The sequence below is a fragment of the Nerophis ophidion genome, linkage group LG14 (assembly GCF_033978795.1).
Source record: "Nerophis ophidion isolate RoL-2023_Sa linkage group LG14, RoL_Noph_v1.0, whole genome shotgun sequence".
NCBI classification, from domain to species: domain Eukaryota; kingdom Metazoa; phylum Chordata; class Actinopteri; order Syngnathiformes; family Syngnathidae; genus Nerophis; species Nerophis ophidion.
In genome coordinates this window covers 13,593,268-13,614,070 of record NC_084624.1, presented here as the reverse complement: position 1 = coordinate 13,614,070, position 20,803 = coordinate 13,593,268, and the positions used below count along the sequence as shown (strand labels likewise).

The following is a 20,803-nucleotide window of genomic DNA, read 5'->3' as shown; positions in this document are numbered from 1 at the left end:
CCTTTAACGAATCAATGGTGCGGAAGTGGAGGAAGCAACAAGATGACCTGCGCCAAGTTAAGAAGACTAAACGGAGTTTCCGATGGAACAAAGCGAGATGACTATTCAGTTGGAGGACACACTCGAACAGTGGGTTGTTGAACAGAGAGCAGCAAGTAGAAGTGTCAGTACAATCACTATTTGAATGAAGGCAACAGCGCTATTTCAACACTATTTCGAGTGTTACTATATTGTGATTGCTTGATTTACCGTAACAGTATCAGACTTTTTTTTACGTGTTTATTGAAACGAGGAAAAGTTCCCTTCCACTATGTGATATAAATGTTGCACTACATGTTATACCTTGCTGTTGTCAAAAGATAAACAAAATACCACGTGACTGACTCTACCTCGGGGGAAATAATAAAACAGCTGTTTATTCATTTTGGGAGTGAACAGAGTTGTCAGAACGCTTGTTTGTAATCCATTAATAAAGTTTTACTGACCTGTCTGACTGTTTTGTTGACATTCTTTAGCGCGGCTCCATCTAATGGATGCATAACGTAACCCCAGCCTCGACTGTAGCGTCTATTCCAGGGGTCACCAATGCGGTGCCCGCGAGCACCAGGTCGCCCGTAAGGACCAGATGAGTCGCCCTCTGGCCTGTTCTAAAAATAGCTCAAATAGCAGCACTTACCAGTGAGCTGCCTGTATTTTTTCAATTGGATTTATTTACTAGCAAGCTGGTCTCGCTTTGCTCGACATTTTTAATTCAAGGATAGACAAAACTCAAATAGAATTTGAAAATCCAAGAAAACATTTTAAAGACTTGGTCTTCACTTGTTTAAATAAATTCATTTATTTTTTTTACTTTGCTTCTTATAACTTTCAGAAAGACAATTTTAGAGAAAAAATATAACCTTAAAAATGATTTTAGGATTTTTACACATATACCTTTTAAATTCCTTCCTCTTCTTTTCTGACGATTTAAATCAATGTTCAAGTAAATGTTTTTTTTATTGTAAAGAATAATAAATACATTTTAATTTAATTCTTCATTATAGCTCCTGTTTTTTCGACGAAGAATATTTGTGAAATATTTCTTCAAACTTATTATGATTAAAATTCCCCCAAAATATTCGGGCAAATCTAGAAAATCTGTAGAATCAAATTTAAATCTTATTTCAAAGTCTTTTGAATTTCTTTTGAAATATTTGTTCTGGAAAATCTAGAAGAAATAACGATTTGTCTTTGTTAGAAATATAGCTTGGTGCAATTTGTTATATATTCTAACAAAGTGCAGATTGGATTTCAACCTATTTAAAACATGTCATCAAAATTCTAAAATGAATCTTAATCAGGAAAAATTACTAATGATGTTCCCTAAATAATTTTTTTCAAAAAGATTCGAATTAGCTAGTTTTTCTCTCCTTTTTTCCGGGTGAATTTTAAAGAGTCGAAATTGAAGATAAACTATGTTTCAAAATTTAGTTTTCATTTTTTTCGTGTTTTCTCCTCTTAAACCGTTCAATTAAGTGTTTCTTTTCATCATTTATTCTCTACAAAAAAACCTTCCGTAGAAGGAAAAAAAATGTAATACGGAATGACAGACAGAAATACCCATCTTTTTTATATAGATATATTTATTAAAGGTAAATTGAGCAAATTGGCTATTTCTGGCAATTTATTTAAGTGTGTATCAAACTGGTAGCCCTTCGCATTAATCAGTACCCAAGAAGTAGCTCTTTGTTTCAAAAAGGTCGGTGACCCCTGCTCTATTCTATGCGCCTTATGATGCGGTGCGCCTTATAAGAAAAAGTTTTAAATTAGGCCATTCATTGAAGGTGTGCCTTAAAGTGCGGAAAATACGGTAGATAGACGTATTTGAGACAATGCCATCGTGCCGGGAAATGTAATCGTTAGTGTTTGGCGCTGTAGCCCTCTTCCTCTGCGCCCAAAGGCTTGTGTGACGCATCAACTTTCCCATGTATTGTCTTCCTTTCTCGGCATCTTGCCAAACCCGTTTTTACCCCGGATTTTGCCTTGAATAAAAAAAATAATCCTCGGCAGTCCGTTTGCCTCAAGCCTGGGCGTCACTCTGGGCGAGTTGCAGTTTACGTGTTCCTATCGAATCAACAACAATTTTCAATTAACTTGAAAACGATGGAGAAGACAATTCTGCCATAAAACAAACTTTGCGTAAAAAGATATGTTTATGAAAAAAACACATTTAAAAATCTGCCAAAAATAATGAGTTACATGAACTTCCTAGTCACAACTGCTTCGGCATTTTAATATTTTCATGTGCATATGTCTATAAATGAAACTTAAACATTTCCAGAAATGTACTCATGTTGAGTATTGGTTTCAATAAAACAACCTCAGACGCATATTAGTGTTTGATTCTGTCTAAATTCACTTGGCAGAAATATTGCGATATATATATCGTATATCAGTATTCAGCCAAAATATGTTGGGCTAAGAGTTTTGGTCCACATCGCCCAGCTCTAGCGCTAACATGATTCCTTGAAAATATCCAACAGAGCTACCCTTACTGCTAAGCTAACAAACACAGCTGAGCTAAAATGCTGCCGTGAGCGCACTCTCGCTGACGTCACTTGGCAACAGGCTCACATGCACACACACTCTGCTCTCATGAAACGTCTCAACTGCATATGCCAGATATTTAAAGGCTGTTTTGTTTTTTTAGTAACATATTACTTTCTCTGGTAATTAATCACATTTTTTAAAAAGTAATTCCGTTAATAATTAAATTACTCTTGGTAAAGTAACAAATTACCCTAATTACTTTTTTAAAGATAATTTTCTGAACACCGTTTATAACTAAAGATGTGGACTGCTGCCTCAGCAATATTGGAATACACACGCAACATGTGCCTGTAAGGCACATTAATTTAGCCTTGAACTAGAAGAAACAACATTTTTTCCAATGATTCAAAATATGAGCTAGGATATGTATTTTTTCTTTGATTTTGTTTCAACCCATGGTATCACATTGTGAAGTGCACTGGGATCCCCAACTGTATTCATTGCAAAGCCTATTTTAACCCCCATTATTTACTTTTTACTTTTATTTAAATTGATCTCAACTCTTTACACTGCCGCTCAAATTTTAATTTTCCTGAAGGAACTCTCCTGAAGGAATCAATAAAGTACTATCTATCTATCTATCTAAAACAATTCAGCCTTTACAGCGTTAACAACTGTTACTGCCAGAAAGATATTAATTTAACCATTTTTAGCTCCACAAGCGGCAATTTATTAGAGACAGCTCGCACAATATGATAGTATGTATATATGGTGGTATGTTTACCGCAAACTAGTACCACAATAGTAAAATACATTTCATTTTAAAATCCCGTAAATTCCGGACCATTAGCCACTACTTTTTTCTTAGGCTTTAAACCCCGCGCCTTATAAAACGGTGCGGCTAATTTATGGATTTTTCTTCGCAGTTTTCACTAAACACAAGCAAAGACACTTAAATGGTGTGTTTTTTTTTGTGCTGTGGCGCCATCTTTTGGACAAGTTCGCTCACTGCAGGTGCAGCCGGGTGAATGCCTACAGCAGGGGTGCCCACACTTTTTCTGCAGGCGAGCTACTTTTCAATTGACCAACTCGAGGTGATCTACCTCCTTTATATATATCATTTATATTTATTTATTTATGAAAGAGACATTTTTGTAAACAAGTTAAATGTGTTTAATGATAATACAAGCATGTGTAACACATATAGATGTCTTTCTTTCACGAAGACAAGAATATAAGTTGGTGTATTACCTGATTATGATGACTTGCATTGATTGGAATCAGACAGTAATGATGATAACGCCCACATTTACAAATGGAGGAGAAAAAAAGTTGTCCTTTCTGTACAATACCACATGAAAGTGGTTGGTTTTTGGCATCTAATTCATCCAGCTTCCATACACTTTACAAGAAAAACATTGGCGGCAAATTCCGTAGCTTGCTTGATTGACATTCACGGCACCCGAGGGTCTTGTGAGATGACGCTGGCTGCTGCCAGTTCATTATTATGAAAAAATGACGGAGAGGAAGGCGAGAAACACTTTTTATTTCAACAGACTTTCGCGCCGTCCCTTCCGTCAAAACTCTAAAGGCCGACTGCACATTTCCTATCTTCACAATAAAAGCCCTGCTTCATGCTGCCTGCTCTAACAAAATAAGAGTCTCGGAAAGCTGGCGTGCACAAGTGATGTGCACGCCAGCTTTCTGAGGGATCGCTTGCGCACGCTAGTTTTCCGAGACTCTGTATTTAGTTAGCGAAGGCAGCATGAAGCAGGGCTTTTATTGTGAAGATAGGAAATGTGCAGTCGGCCTTTAGAGTTTTGACGGAAGGTACGGCGCGAGAGTCTGTTGAAATAAAAAGTGTTTCTCGCCTTCCTCTCGGTCATATTTTAATAATAATGATCTTGCAGCAGCCAGCGTCATCTCACAAGACCCTCCGGTACCGTGAATGTCATTTAAGTGACGTCTTGGTGAAGATTGATGATCACTAATTTTTAGGTCTATTTTTTTTAAAAGCCTGGCTCGAGATCGACTGACACACCCCCCGCGGTCGACTGGTAGCTCGCGATCGACGTAATGGGCACCCCTGGCCTACAGTGTTTCCTGCTGTTAAATGCTTTGAACCGGAAGTGCCGCTGTTTTCTAATCGTCCAAAGTTTTTCTACTCTAATGGTTTCTTCATTCATTACTCAAAGCAACATTGTAAGTTTTACAATATAACTAAAACGATTCTTACTTACCAAAGGGTCCCATGTGTGATGTCTGTAGGAGTGTTTTCATGCATACGTGCAATCGCAATCTAATGAAGCCAGCATCGTCAGCTCTAGCTAATATGCCAACACGTTTACGAGTCTCTGTTAGTATTTTTTACTTTTATATTGTTTCAGTTTCACAAATTCTTCAGTAAATTCATCCAAAATGTCACTGCGGAGTTATTGAGTCTGCTTAGCTGATTGGAGAGCTGACTTCTGCAGCCAGTGGCTCCATGACGATAACTTTTATTTTTTTTCCATCAGCCGTTTTACTGCTGTGTTACAGGCACCATTTGGAAACAATTGATAAACATTTACAGAATATTTCTGTTTAAATAACTAATTCCACAACATATATATCCGCGACAGTGGTTCTTAACCAGGGTTCGATCGAACCCTAGGGGTTCGGTGAGTCGGCATCAGGCGTTCGGCGGAGGTCAAAACACACCCGACTCATCGTGTAAATACCAACTTCTCCCTATCGGCGTATTACGGATACGGCAACAGCTGACTGATTTGCAGGTGTGTAATTTGTTGTGAGTTTATGCACTGTGTTGGTTTTGCTGTTCGAACAAAGTGATGTTCATGCACGGTTCATTTTGTGCACCAGTCAAAAAAAACATGGTAACATTGTAGCATGGGGAACCTATTCACCATTAATATAGGTGCTTATTAACATGCAAATTAGTAACATTAGTGCTCTTAACTAGTCATTAAGTTTTTATTAATGCCTTACTCGGCATGGCCTTATTATAACCCTAACCCTCTAACCACGACCCTAACCCCAACCATCCATCCATCCATCCATTTTCTACCGCTTATTCCCTTTCGGGGTCGCGGGGGGCGCTGGCGCCTATCTCAGCTACAATCGGGCGGAAGGCGGGGTACACCCTGGACAAGTCGCCACCTCATCGCAGGGCCAACACGGATAGACAGACAACATTCACACTCACATTCACACACTAGGGCCAATTTAGTGTTGCCAATCAACCTATCCCCAGGTGCATGTCTTTGGAAGTGGGAGGAAGCCGGAGTACCCGGAGGGAACCCACGCATTCACGGGGAGAACATGCAAACTCCACACAGAAAGATCCCGAGCCTGGATTTGAACCCAGGACTGCAGGAACTTCGTATTGTGAGGCAGACGCACTAACCCCTCTGCCACCGTGAAGCCTGACCCTAACCAAATAACTCTAAATTAAGTCTTTATCATTTAGAACAGGGGTCACCAACTTTTTTCAAACCCAGAGCTACTTCTTGGGTACTGATTAATGCGAAGGGCTACCAGTTTGATACACACTTAAATAAATTGCCAGAAATAGCCAATTTGCTTAATTTACCTTTAATGAATAAATATATATATATATAAAAAAATGGGTATTTCTGTCTGTCATTTTACGGAAGGTTTTTTAGTAGAGAATAAATGATGAAAAAACACTTAATTGAACGGTTTAAAAGAGGAGAAAACACACACAAAAAAAATTACATTTTGAAACATAGTTTATCTTCAATTTCGACTCTTTAAAATTCAAAATTCAATCCAAAAAAATGAAGTGAAAAACTAGCTAGTTCGAATCTTTTTGAAAAAAATTAAAAAAATAATTTATGGAACATCATCATTAATTTTTCCTGATTAAGATTAATTTTAGAATTTTGATGACATGTTTTAAATAGGTTAAAATCCACTCTGCACTTTGTTATGATATATAACAAATTGGACCAAGCTATATTTCTAAAAAAAAACAAATCATTATTTTTTTCTAGATTTTCCAGAATAAAAATGTTTGAGGAAAGTCAAAACAGTTTGAAATAAGATTTAAATTTGATTCTACAGATTTTCTAGATTTGCCAGAATAATTTTTTGTAATTTGAATCTTAATAAGTTTGAAGAAATATTTCACAAATATTCTTTGTCGAAAAAACAGAAGCTAAAATGAAGAATTAAATTTAAATGTATTTATTATTCTTTACAATAAAAAAAATTAAAAAAAATACTTGAACATTGATTTAAATTGTCAGGAAAGAAGAGGAAGGAATTTAAAAGGTGAAAAGGTATATGTGTTTAAAAATAATAAAATAATTTTTAAGGTTGTATTTTTTCTCTAAAATTGTTTTTCTGAAAGTTATAAGAAGCAAAGTAAAAAAATTAATGAATTTATTGAAACAAGTGAAGACCAAGTCTTTAAGATACTTTCTTGGATTTTCAAATTCTAGTTGAGTTTTGTCTCTCTAAGAATTAAAAATGTCGAGCAGAGCGAGACCAGCTTGCTAGTAAATAAATAAAATGTAAAAATAGAGGCAGCTCACTGGTAAGTGCTGCTTATAACACAGCTACAGGTGATTAGATAACAAGGCCCAGGTGGGCCATCTACGCACCTGTCGCTGATTTCGAGGCCGGTCCTGGCAACATCCTGCTTCGCTGCAGGCCACGCCCTCTCCACAGTTGGTTTCAGAATAACAATGTAATTACAAAGAATAAGAGACCTATTATACTCTATAAATGTTGGTCTTACTTAAAAATTCACATTTTTAGTTGTGTTCAGTGTTACCAAAAATGTTATACGGCTCTTACGGAAATACATTTTAAAATACTTGGCTTCTTGGCTCTCTCAGCCAAAAAGGTTCCCGACCCCTGGATTAGGGGGTACTTGAATTAAAAAAATGTTCACGGGGGGTACATCACTGAAAAAAGGTTGAGAACCACTGACTTAGAAAATGTTCCCCACACTAAAGTGTTACCAAAAACATAGAACTTTGTCTTGAACTTAAGAAAAAAAACATTTTATTTTTCGCTAAAGAAGGGTTCGGGGAATGCACATATAAAACTGGTGGGGTTTGGTACCTCCAACAAGGTTAAGAACCACCGATCTGTGGCTTATAGTCCGGTGCGGCTAATATATGGGGTACATTTTTTTTCATCTATTTTTTTTCTATCGGCCAGAAAATACAGTAATCCCTTTTTGACATTGGCAAATTAATATTCAGTCCTCTTATCTCTGTAAGGCAGGGGTGTCAAACTCAAATACAAAGCGGGCCAAAATTTAACACTGAACAAAGCCGCGGGACGAGGTTGAACAAATGAATCCTTTAATAGGGACCCAAACAAGTTTTGCCTTGAATATTGACCAAGCAAGGCTTATATAACTTTATAGTGACATGCAAAATCGAGTTTAAAATAATAATAATTCAAATATATCAATGGCATATCAAATAAAATAAAAATACAAATTGAATGCCTCTTTTCAGCGGCGGGGTTTGGTGGTAGCGGGGGTGTATATTGTGGCGTCCCGGAAGAGTTAGTGATGCAAGGGGTTCTGGGTATTTGTTCGGTTGTGTTTATGTTGTGTTACGGTGCGGATGTTCTCCCAAAATGTGTTTGTCATTCTTGTTTGCTCTGGGTTCTATGTGTGGCGTATAGTTGGAACAGTGTTAAAGTTGTTCATACGGCCACCCTCAGTGTGACCTGTATGGCTGTTGACCAAGTATACCTTGCATACACTTGTGTTTGTATGAGCCGCGTATATTATGTGAGTGGGCCGGCACGCTGTTTGTATGGAGGAAAAGCGGACGTGGCGACATGTAGAGAACGCCAAAGGCAGTGCTTTTACGGCCCGCCCCCAGTATTATTGTCCAGGTGGAAATCGGGAGAAATTCGGGAGGGGCACTGAACTTCGGGAGTCTCCCGGGAAAATCGGGAGGGTTGACGAGTATGAGTATTAGCGGTGAATGCGGTGTTACAGCGGCGGGTCAGCTCTAATGATAATTTGATATTGCCTCAAGGGCCAAATGGAATTACACGGCGGGCCAGAGTTTGACACCCATGCTGTAAGGGCAGAATAATGAGATATAACATTATTGCAGCATGAATAGATTTTAGCTGCAGTTGAGTGTATTATCACAGTTGAGTGAATGTGGAATAGGGACAACATCTGCGCACTCTTCTTGTTCCCACTGTTAAGCAACAGCAGAGTGCAATTGTGATTGAGTAGAAATGGTGACTCCGTGTGTTTCCTTCACCCCGCACGCCAGCCATGAATTTGGTTCTACGGACCCGTCCATATTTGGAGTATCCATTCCCATTATGTCTGTGGTGAGTTAGCGTCACGCCCTGTGTTATTCTTGTGATTATGATAACCATTGAACTATACTTTTCGTATCAGTTTCTGTATTGTCCTGGTGTGACTCTGTTATCTGGCACATACACATCATGTGACTAGGAAATCCTTTTTGCTGTAGATGGCGGACCAACAGGCCGCCATGTTCGGAGAGTGCTGTTACAATGTAGGTGATGTAAAAATCACCATGGGAACAGGAACCTTCATGGACATTAACACTGGCAGCAGACCGCACACGTCCATCACTGGTAAAGTAAAATACTTGAAGTGTGCTACAAACCCCGTTACCATATGAGTTGGGAAATTGTGTTAGATGTAAATATAAACGGAATACAATGATTTGCAAATCCTTGTCAACCCATATTCAGTTGAATGCACTACAAAGACAACATATTTGATGTTCAAACTGATAAACATTTTTTTTTTTTTGCAAATAATCATCAACTTTAAAATTTGATGCCAGCAACAGGTGACAAAGAAGTTGGGAAAAGTGGCACTAAATACTGATTGAGTTGAGGAATGCTCATCAAACACTTATTTGGAACATCCAATAGGTGTGCAGGCTAATTGGGAACAGGTGGGTGCCATGATTGGGTATAAAAACAGCATTTTCCCAAAAATGCTCAGTCTTTCACAAGAAAGGATGGGGCGAGGTACACCCCTTTGTCCACAACTGCGTGAGCAAATAGTCAAACAGTTTAAGAACAACGTTTCTCAAAGTGCAATTGCAAGAAATTTAGGTATTTCAACATCTACGATCCATAATGTCATCAAAAGGTTCAGAGAATCTGGAAAAATCACTCCACGTAAGTGGCATGGCCGGTAACCAACATTGAATGACCTTCAATCCTTCAGACAGCACTGTATCAAAAACATTGATTGATTGATACTTTTATTAGTAGATTGCACAGTTCAGTACATATTCCGTACAATTGACCACTAAATGGTAACACCCGAATACGTTTTTCAACTTGTTTAAGTCGGGGTCCACGTTAATCAATTCATGGTACAACAGACCAATTCATGGTACAACAGACATCAATCTCTAAAGGATATCACCACATGGGCTCAGTAACACTTCAGAAAACCACTGTTGGTCGCTACATCTGTAAGTGCAAGTTAAAGCTCTACCATACCCTTTATCAACAACATCCAGAAACGCCGCCGGCTTCTCTGGGCCCGAGATCATCTAAGATGGACTGATGCTAAGTGGAAATGTGTTCTGTGGTTTGACGAGACCACGTTTCAAATTGTTTTTGGAAATATTCGACATCGTGTCATCCGGACCAAAGGGGAAGCGAACCATTGAGTGTTGTTAAAAGAAAAGGTGATGTAACACATTGGTGAACATGCCCTTTCCCAACTACTTTGGCACGTGTTGCAGCCATGAAATTCTAAGTTAACTATTATTTGCCCAAAAAAAATTAAGTTTATGAATTTGAACATCAAATATCTTGTCTTTTTAGTGCATCCAATTGAATATGGGTTGAAAAGGATTTGCAAATCATTGTATTCCGTTTATATTTACATCTAACACAATTTCCCGACTCATGGAAACAGGGTTTGTACATGATCATTTTCATGTCAATTCTCTGTAGGTCTCTATCCACTGGTTGGGTGGAAAATAGGCTCAGAGTTGGTGTATCTGGCTGAGGGCAACGCAGCAGACACGGGAACTGCCATTCGGTGGGCCCAGGCACTGGGTAAGTGATTGGGAGTATTTTACACATGAAGCCGTTGGGACACTCTTCTTAATCATAACCTTACCTGATGGTACCTGCTTAAGTGTGTTTGGGATCTGCATAAATCCTGAAAATTTGAAATCAAACCGTGGATGCATAGCAGAGATATTTATAAAATAATCTTGCCGTCCTTCATTTATTGAAGATTATTTTCATTCAGGCAAACGAATTGGAATTTGCACTGCATTCTAAATATTAAATTAACGTAAATAGAAGTCAGCTTACAGTGGAGCCTCTTCTATTCCACTCATAAAATAAATAACCATTCAAAAAGTGCCAATAATACTCCATACATTTGGTGACTTGATTATTAAGTATTAGTGATATTGTTATTATAAGCACTAACGCAGGCAAACTATTTATCGGGGCACGGTGATCACTTCCTGTGTGCCTATGTTTACATCATTGAGAGGTCTGCTGCTTCCTCGCTTCCTTGCTCCCTGTAAGTTTATTCTAGAGAGAAAGGACGCTTCATGAGTAAAATAAATTGATAAACATGTCATAAAAAGTTTCGATGGGACAGAATGGAAAGGGAAATCACTGATACTGTTGGGAAGAAGGAAGTTACGACTTTGTTCGGCGATTTTATTCGGAAAAGCGATCGTCCCGGAGAAGTTGGCAGTGAAATCCCCCCAAAAAAAGCTACAAAAGCAGAGACCAAAAGAAAAAATGCAGGCTGCTCAGAAATTTGCAAAGAAAGATCATGTTTGGGTTCTCCGAGCAAGTAAATGTGTGAAGTGAGCTGAAGTAATGTGGGAAGTGAACTGAGGTAATGTGGTAATACTGTAAATACACAGTAGATAATAACACTGATCAATGTGACACCTGTGGATGTGAAATGAACACAAGATGTAAATATTAGTGACTAAATACTGTTGGGACTGAACCATATACAGTGATTCATTAAGATAATTGGGGTATGTATGTTCTATTAATGATGTTTTCATGTTTTTAAACACAAATATTTTCTTCAAATGGTGCTGTCTTTGTTATTTTTAGCATGTTAAATTGGTGAAAAACCAGGAGCTTCGGGGGGCGTTGCCCCCCTTGTCCCCCAGACCCCCATAAATTTTTTCAGTCTTTTTCATTGTGGTCAAATAACATGCCTGATGCTGTAAGTATTAGAGATGCGCGGATAGGCAATTATATCATCAGGATCACCAAAGTCGTCATCCATCCGCCGTCCACCCGAACCAACATTTTATCAGGACCGTACCCACCCGCCAGCCGCCCGCTGAAATACATCAGAGGTTGTCCGCCTTTACTACTCACAGAGCTACTCACAGAGTAATGATGACAATTGGAGCCGCTAACGTTCCCGCGACTATCCAATAGAGTTCATCCTGATGACAAGAATATGGGCGTGCTGTGAAGCCATTGCCTTTGACACCTTCAACAACTTGTACGAAGCGATTGTTGGTCCGGCAACATGTTGTGTGCAGTTGCCGCAATTACACGTTCAAGATTGAAAGGCATACTGGGTGATACAGATTGCACTGATGGTTGTGATATAAACAACTTTAACACTTAATAATATGCGCCACGCTGTGAAGCCACACCCAACAAGATTGACAAACACATTTCGGGAGAACATCCTCACAGTAACACAACATGAACGCAACACAACAAATACCGATAGTCCTTTGTATCCGTGACTGAATATATTTTACACCCCCGCGCCCCCAACCCCGCCCACCTTACCGAAGCACGGGCGGGGAGGGGTTTTACTGCTAGCGGTGTGTATAAAATAGTCAGGAAGTGTCATGAATACAAAGGATTATGGGTATTTGTTGTGTTGCATTTATGTTGTGTTACTGTGAGGATGTTCTCCCGAAATGTGTTTGTCGTTCTCAATTGGTGTGGCTTCACAGCGTGGCGCATATTACTAAGAGTGTTAAAATTGTTTATATCACAACCATTAGTGTACTCTGTATCACCCAGTATGCCTCGCAGTCGTGTGCGTGTTGTCAAGGAAGCCACACACAACATGATGCTGGACTGACAAGCAGATCGTACATGTTGTAGAAGGCGTCAAAGCCAATGGCTTCATAGCACGCCCTAATACTTATTATCTGGGTGACTGCCGGCAGTCATTCAAGAGAATAATAGAGTCCCTTATTGTCTTCTTCGCTTTATGACACGGGTCTTAAATGGCTCTTTGAATGGCAAAGGATACCAATCACAGAACCATGCATATCAAATATTTCCGGATGGTTCAACCGCCACCCGCCCGGATCTAATTAAAATCTATTTTTTCGTCATGTCAACCGCCCGACCCGCGGTTTATCCGCGGACTCCGCGGATGAGACCGCAAACCGGGCATCTCTAGTAAGTATATATGTCATGTAGTAACATTTATAATAACATGTAATATTTACGTATTTTGATCATTTCAAGCATAAGGCGGTGCATTAACTTCATAAATGCATTAGAACTTTCACTTTTCCTTCAACATCAGTGATTACTACTCACTGCACACTTCATGAGAGCTAAAAAAACATAGTTGAAGCTGCGAGCAACATTAAGAGGGCCCTTGCACCATTGTGCAATCTGGGGTTCACGTGAGTCGGCGGGCACGCATTACGCATGCCTCACAACATTTCCAATGCCCTAACCCAGTGGTTCTTGACCTTATTTCAGTGATGTACCCCCTTTAAACATTTTTTTAATTCAAGTACCCTCTAATCGGTGCAAAGCTTTTTTGCTTGAAAAAAAGAGATAAAGAAGTAAAATACAGCACTATGTCGTCAGTTTCTGATTTATTAAATTGTACATTAGTGCAAAATATTGTATTTGTAGTGGTCTTTCTTGAACTATTTGGAAAAAAAGATATAAAAATAACTAAAAACTTGTTGAAAAATAAACAAGTGATTCAATCATAAATAAAGATTTATACACAATCATCAACTTAAAGTGCCCTCTTTGGGGATTGTAATAGAGATCCATCTGGATTCATCAACTTAATTCTAAACATTTCTTCACAAAAAAAGAAATCTTTAACATCAATATTTATGGAACATGTCCACAAAAAATCTAGCTGTCAACACTGAATATTGCATAGCTGTATTTCTTTTTCACAGTTTATGAACTTACATTCACATTTTGTTGAAGTATTATTCAATAAATATATTTATAAAATATTTTTGAATTGCTGCTATTTTTTAGAACCTTTTAAAAAAATCTCCCGTACCCCTTGGCATACCTTCAAGTACCCCCTGGGGTACACGTACCCCCATTTGAGAACCACTGCCCTAACCCACCACAAAAAATCCAGGAAGATCAGAGCATGCGGAAGGAAGTTACCACTGTTATAATTTTCCTGCTGTAATCTTAGTGTCAATAACAACGTCTTGTCAAGCTCAGACCCCAACCTAAAAGTGTCATATCAGTTTGGAAGGGGATCCGATCATCTCAAGAGAACTTTTGATGGTTGATGGCGAGGAGCAGGTTTCGCCCCCACCTATGGGGAGGTGGGCACTTCAAGGTGTCATTATCATAATCACCGACCCTAAGCATAGAAGTAAATCAACAACAGAATGTCTTCAACTGAAGAAAATGCGCCTTCTTGAGTGGCCCAGTCAAAGTCCTGACCTCCGTCCAATTGAGATACTGTGGCATGACCTCAAGGAGAACGATTCACACCAGACAACCCAAGAATATGCTGCACTGAAACAGTTTTGTGAAGAGGAATGGTCCAAAAGTCCTCCAGACCGTTGCGCTGGTTTGATCTGCAACTTCAAGAAATGTTTGGTTGAGGTTATTGCTGCCAAAGGGGGGTCAACCAGTTATTAAATCCAAGGGTCCACATGTTTTCCACCCTGCACATGTTGTGTTCAGTAAAAAATGCAAGCATATTTTTTGTGCAGTGTTAGTTTAACCAGACCGTGTTTGTCTATTGTTGTGACTTAGATGAAGATCAGAACACATTTAATGTCCAATTTATGCAGAAATCAAGTAATGCCAAGGGGTTCACATACTTGTTCTGGCAACTGTAGTGTGCAATAGTACCTCAACTCACAATCTCAATCGGTTCTGTGACACTTCTATCTCAAATAAAAGTCTCTAATTGAATTGCTCGCCCCCCAAAACAGGACAATTTTAACATTGACGTGCCTTTTGAAAACAAACCTTTAGAAAAAAAATATTGTACAAAAACAATACAATGCAATGTATTACTGACTACAGCAGTAGTTTTATGAAGTAATGTAATAATAATAATGTCCAGTATTCAGGGTTTCCCCCAGATTGCCACTATGCATGTGGCAGTGGGGGCGTGGTCAATGTGACATCATCTGTAGCCTGCTCATCAGGGGATTTTCGTGACGAGCAGGGAAACCCGCGAAACAGGCTTGTAGAGATGATATAGCCTATTGTATTTTTTTCCTTTTTTTCCACATATATACTATGTATATATGTGTATACATACATATCTATGTGTATACATATGTATGTATATAATGTGTATATTTATGGATATATTTATATACTTTATATATGTGTATATGTATATACTGTATGTATGAACATGTACTTGTGATCAAAATTATTCAACACCCACACAATTTTGGTGTTTTAGCAAGTTGGACATTTATTCCGTATTTTGTTTATAGTCATATCAAAAAAGATGTGTCAAATAGACAAATGCAACTTAAATTGTAACACTGTATTTTACAAAATACCAAAAAAGGACATTTTTCTTAATATCTCATTGACAAAATGATTCAACCCCCTAGTTACATGCATCTTTAGTACTTAGTAGAACACCCTTTGGCAGTAATTACATCCTTCAAACGTGATACATAAGCTTCTTGCAACCATCTACAGGTATTTTAGCCCATTCCTCTTGGGCAAAGGCCTCCAGTTCATTCATATTCTTGGGCTTGCGTGCTGCAACTGCCTTCTTCAAGTCCCACCACAGGTTTTCTATAGGATTTAGGCCTGGCGACTGTGAAGGCCACTCCAGATTCTTCCAGCCCTTCTTCTGCGACCACTCTGATGTTGATTTGGAGGTATGCTTGGGATCCTTGTCCTGTTGGAATGTCCAACGTCTCCAAAGCCTCAGCTTCGTCACTGACTTCATGACATTTGCAGCTAATATATCCTGCTAGGAAATAGAATTCATAATGCCTTGAACGCGCTGGAGATTCCCGGTACCTGAGGCAGAGAAACAGCCCCAGAGCATGATTGACCCCCCACCTTGCTTAACAGTAGGCAAGGTGTTCTTCTCTTTGTAAGCTTCATTTTTTTCTCCGTCAGACATAACGTTGATTCATAGGCCCAAAGAGTTCCAGTTTTGTCTCATCACTCCATAGAACAGTTTCCCAAAACCTTTGGGGTTTGTCCAGATGATTTTTGGCATACTGGAGTCTATATTTTCTTGTGCCTGGTAGTCAGAAGTGGGGTGCACCTGGGAGTTCTGGCATGAAGGCCTTCATCTCGTACTTCGCGCCTTATTGTCTGGGACGAAAACTGCGTTCCCCCCTCTGCAATGTCCTGTTGTAGTTCCTCAGCTCAGTTTTCACCACTGTACGCACACAGCATCCTATTTCTACCACGCCCAGGTAGTTTCCATTGTGCCTTTAGCTTTAAATTTGCGAATAATGCTCCCAACTGTGTCTCTTAGAATGTGTAATGTCTTTGCTATTTTCTTATATCCATATCCTTTCTTATGAAGAGAAATTACCTCCTCTCTTGACTTCTTTGACCACTCCCTGGACTTCACCATGTTGCAAATACACCATTGACCATCTACAAGAAGCTGAGCGTCACAGTCATTTTCAATCAGTTTAATTGTTGCTCGTTATGCTTCTAATCACATCTACAGGTGTTTTCAACACCTGATTGAAAATACCTTATTCAAATTCTGTTCTTAAGAGTTATGATCTTCAAGGGGTTGAATAATTTTGTCAATGAGATATTAAGAAAAAGTCCTTTTTTGGTATTTTGTAAAATACAGTGTTACAATTTAAGTTGCATTCGTCTATTTGGCACATCATTTTTGATATGACTATAAACAAAATACGGAATAAATGTCCAACTTGCTAAAACACCAAAATTGTGTGGGTGTTGAGTAATTTTGATCACAACTGTATGTATGTATATATATATATATTAATATGTACCGTGTGTGTGTGTGTGTGTGTGTGTGTATGTATGTATATATATATATATATATATAAAATATATGTGTGTGTGTGTGTGCATGTATTTGCAGACCTGTTCTCTGACGTGGAAGATACCAGCGCCATGGCTTACAGCGTCAACGACTCAGATGGTGTGTGTTTCGTCCCATCTTTTAGCGGCCTGCAGGTACACGTCTGCAATTAAATAGAAACATTTGCTGTAATGTACTTTATCTGTGTACATTTTAATTATTTGGGCTGTCTGTAGATTTTTAGCATGCCTGGATTGAGATTGAGAGCAAATTTTGATATCCACCCTTTTGACGTGTAACATTTTCTTTCGTGTCATTTTCTTTTCTCTGCTCCCATTGTGAAGTGGTCTTTGTAAGTGCACATCCTGAATATTAATATCATTTGGGGTACACGCAAACAGAATGCTTCATCATTAAGACTCACTGTTGAAATGTTTCACTGTAAAGGCTCCTCTGAACGACCCAAAAGCTTGCACTTCCTTCATGGGCCTCAAACTTTCCACCACCAAGTGTCATCTGGTGCGTGCCATCCTGGAGTCTGTTGCCTTCAGGTGAGTCTTGTTTGACCGCTTGAGAAATGCGTGGAGGAAGTGACACACTCTCTCTCTGGTGTGTTCCTTGCAGAAACAAGCAACTCTATGAGACCATGCTGGCAGAAACCAACATTCCCATCACCAAGATCAGGTAGGGTACACGAATGGCGCCTTTCTGTTTCATCACAGGAGCCCATATCTCCCGTCCAAAGGCAAAACCTAGTAACTCGCTTCTAGCTGATTTTGAGAAAACAAATGAAAACCAATCTATCTTGATAGATAGATAGATAGATAGATAGTACTTTATTGATTCCTTCAGGAGAGTTCCTTCAGGAAAATTAAAATTCCAGCAGCAGTGTACAGGGTTGACATCAATTAAAAAAAAAGTAAAAAGTAAATAATGGGGGTTTAAAAGGAAACAAAATAGAGAAATATTACAAAAAGAATAAAAACAATGGGAATAACAATATACCAGTAAAATAAGAATATAACAAGACAAAGTAAATGGGTTGTACTTGTATAGCGCTTTTCTACCTTCAAGGTACTCAAAGCGCTTTTGACACTACTTCCACATTTTACCCATTCACACACACATTCACACACTGATGGAGGGAGCTGCCATGCAAGGCGCCAACCAGCACCCATCAGGAGCAAGGGTGAAGTGTCTTGCTCAGGACACAACGGACGTGACGAAGTTGGTACTAGGTGGGATTTGAACCAGGGACCCTCGGGTTGCGCACAGCCACTCTCCCACTGCGCCACCCCGTCCCTATAGGACGGCAGTAGTGACCATTTTATGAAAACGTATTGCACTGTTATTGTTTTGCATCCCCTGTCATCTTAGTACCCCCCGTCCCAGAGAGGAGTTGTACAGTCCAATGGCGTGTGGGACAAAGGAGTTCTTGAGTCTATAAGTCCTGCACTTGGGATGAAGCAGTCTAGAACTGAACAGGCTCCTCTGGCTACTGATAACGCTATGCAGAGGGTGACTGGCATCATCCAGGATGCTCACTAGTTTGTCAACAGTCCTCTTCTCTGCCACCGTCACCAGTGAGTCCAGTTTCATTCCGATTGTAGAACCGGCCCACCTGATCAGTTTCTCAAGTCTGGAGCTGTCCTTAGATGTACTGCCCCCCCAGCACACTACCATGTAGAACAGAACACTGGCAACCACAGACTGGTAGTACATCCACAGGAGTTTTCTACAAATGTTGAAGGAGTGCAGTCTCCTGAGGAAGTACAGCCTGCTCTGTCCTTTCTTGTACTGGTGGTCCGTGTTAACAGTCCAGTCCAGCTTATTGTCCACCCAAACCCCGAGGTACTTGAATGAGTCCACGGTCTGTGCCTCAACTCCCTCGATCACAATAGGTTGTGACCGTGGATTCGACCTCCCAAAGTCAATGACCAGCTCCTTGGTCTTTGACGGATTGAGCTGCAAGAGGTTCGTGTGGCACCAGATGCTGTCTTACAAAGATCTACAAAGTCATCAAACGTATAAATGTTTTAATTTTCTTGCCGATCGAGCCATGGATTGAATCTGCTCTCATGAACGTGTGCCCTTTCTCCAGATATTTTATCACAATCTCGGGTGGACCCCATTCTGCGTTTGCACATTGGGCAAGAGCCGTGTACAGCGTCCAGTTTTTATTTTGACCTCCACAGTTATCTTCCCAAAAGAGTACGCAAGGGGAAGAATCAAGAACAATACATTTAATGAAGGTGCCAATCTTCCAAATATCCCCTCGTGCCATAATATCACATAATCAGGTTGAACGTCGGCCCCCATTCGTGCAAATCTCTCATTACAGGGTATCCGCGGATCCTTAAAAAGTCTTAAATTCATGTATCTAAAATTAAGGCCTTCAAAAGTATTGCATTTATTAGAAATTCTTAATTCTTTCAGTCAGCATGGGGAAATGCAAGTTTTGCGAGCATTGGCTGGAGGACAGCATATTTAAAAGCTGTCTTAAGCCTGTTGCCAATCCCAAGGAGGCCAGGTGCATACTTTGTAAGAGGGATCTCAAACTTGGCACCATGGGAATTAGAGCGGTCGAATCGCACATGCAGTGCGGTACGCATAAAACCGCGGCAGAGAGCCAAAAACAAACACCGGGCATCTCTCAGTTCTGCGTGGGTCCAGCACCAATGCCCCCCCAGCTAGCAACAACTGCCGCTAGCGGGACAGCAACAATAAAATCCGAGGTGTTATGGATCTTGCACACTGTGGTGAAACATCAATCCTACACCTCAAATGACGGGATTGGCGATCTTTTTCGTGTGATGTTTCCTGATTCTCAGGTTGCTAATACATTTTCCTGCAGAAAGGATAAAACAGCATATATTACGAGACACGGATTAGCACCTCACATCCAAAACCTGCTCTTCGACCAAGTCAATGGGTCTCGGTATGTGTTAATGAGATGTAATTTATTTTCACCCTCACCTCGGTTATTATGTTTTTACTGGCGTTGGTGTTGGTTTGTTTGTTTTGGATGTCAAAGTTTTTGGATCTCTCAAGATTTTTGATAAGCTGTTTGGCAGAGTGGTGCTTATCAGTTTGTTTATTAATAAACATACAAAAAGTAAACTTGACTGATTGTTAATGAGGTTGTAGTACATTGGGATCCCCAACCATCGCTTATATTTATAGATTTTTTTTTTTTTTCTGTCTTAAATTTCATTTAAGGTGGCATTAAGAAGGTCTTAAGTCTTAAATTTGACTTGCTGAAACCTGCAGATACCCTGCATTAAAGACAATAAGGCGACTGACAAAGAAGCTCCGATTGGTCCCTTGAGATACTAGGTTTTTCTGTTGCATCTACGCGGTTATGTGGTAGTTGCTAGGTCCTGCCATGAGCGTAACAGCTTACTTACGGAACAAATTACAATATCGCATACACTAATGTAAAGCATATCACCTAGGAACTCCAAAATTATTATCAGCTAAGTTTTGACCAAAATTGAATTACTGGGTTTTGCCTTTGGACGGGAGATATCCCGTCAACAAGCTTGGGTTTGCGCCAAGAGAGCAGGGTGTAACATCTCTTCACAGCCTGCCTGTGTGAATGTCCATGAGCGTTTCCTGGCCGTGCATTATGTGTGTGTCTCCCATTGCTGCACGCTGTATAACTCGCAAATGCTGAGTGCACTTTGGCTTGCTTGCCTCTCAGGGTGGACGGCGGGGTTTCCTCTAATGACTTCATCGTGCAACTTACTGCAGACCTGTTTGGTAGGAAGGTAGCAAGATGCCAGCACCGTGAAATGTCCTGCCTGGGGGCTGCTTTTGTAGCCGGGCTTGCCGTGGGTAAGTTCTGTTGTACAGGGGAATTGATGGGAATGACGTTTAGAGCAGTGGTTCTCTACTGTTTTCACACACACCCCACCCAGAGACAGCACCCCCCCCCCCCCCCCCCCCCCCTACCAAGGTTCATGCTTATTTTTATATCTGTATTGTGTCTTACTATAACACTACGGATGC

The 20,803-nt window shown here is 39.8% G+C and overlaps 1 protein-coding gene across 1 annotated transcript in view; it reads left to right on the top strand.

The window, feature by feature from the left end:
• gk5 (glycerol kinase 5) overlaps window positions 1-20,803 on the top strand; it is a 48,490-nt gene that overhangs the window by 22,743 nt on the left and 4,944 nt on the right. Inside the window, exons 9-15 of the mRNA XM_061919894.1 lie at window positions 8,811-8,871; window positions 9,018-9,144; window positions 10,495-10,599; window positions 16,853-16,947; window positions 17,240-17,343; window positions 17,417-17,476; window positions 20,496-20,629. Coding sequence (XP_061775878.1) covers window positions 8,811-8,871; window positions 9,018-9,144; window positions 10,495-10,599; window positions 16,853-16,947; window positions 17,240-17,343; window positions 17,417-17,476; window positions 20,496-20,629 — 686 coding nt within the window. The remainder of the gene's footprint in view (window positions 1-8,810; window positions 8,872-9,017; window positions 9,145-10,494; window positions 10,600-16,852; window positions 16,948-17,239; window positions 17,344-17,416; window positions 17,477-20,495; window positions 20,630-20,803) is intronic.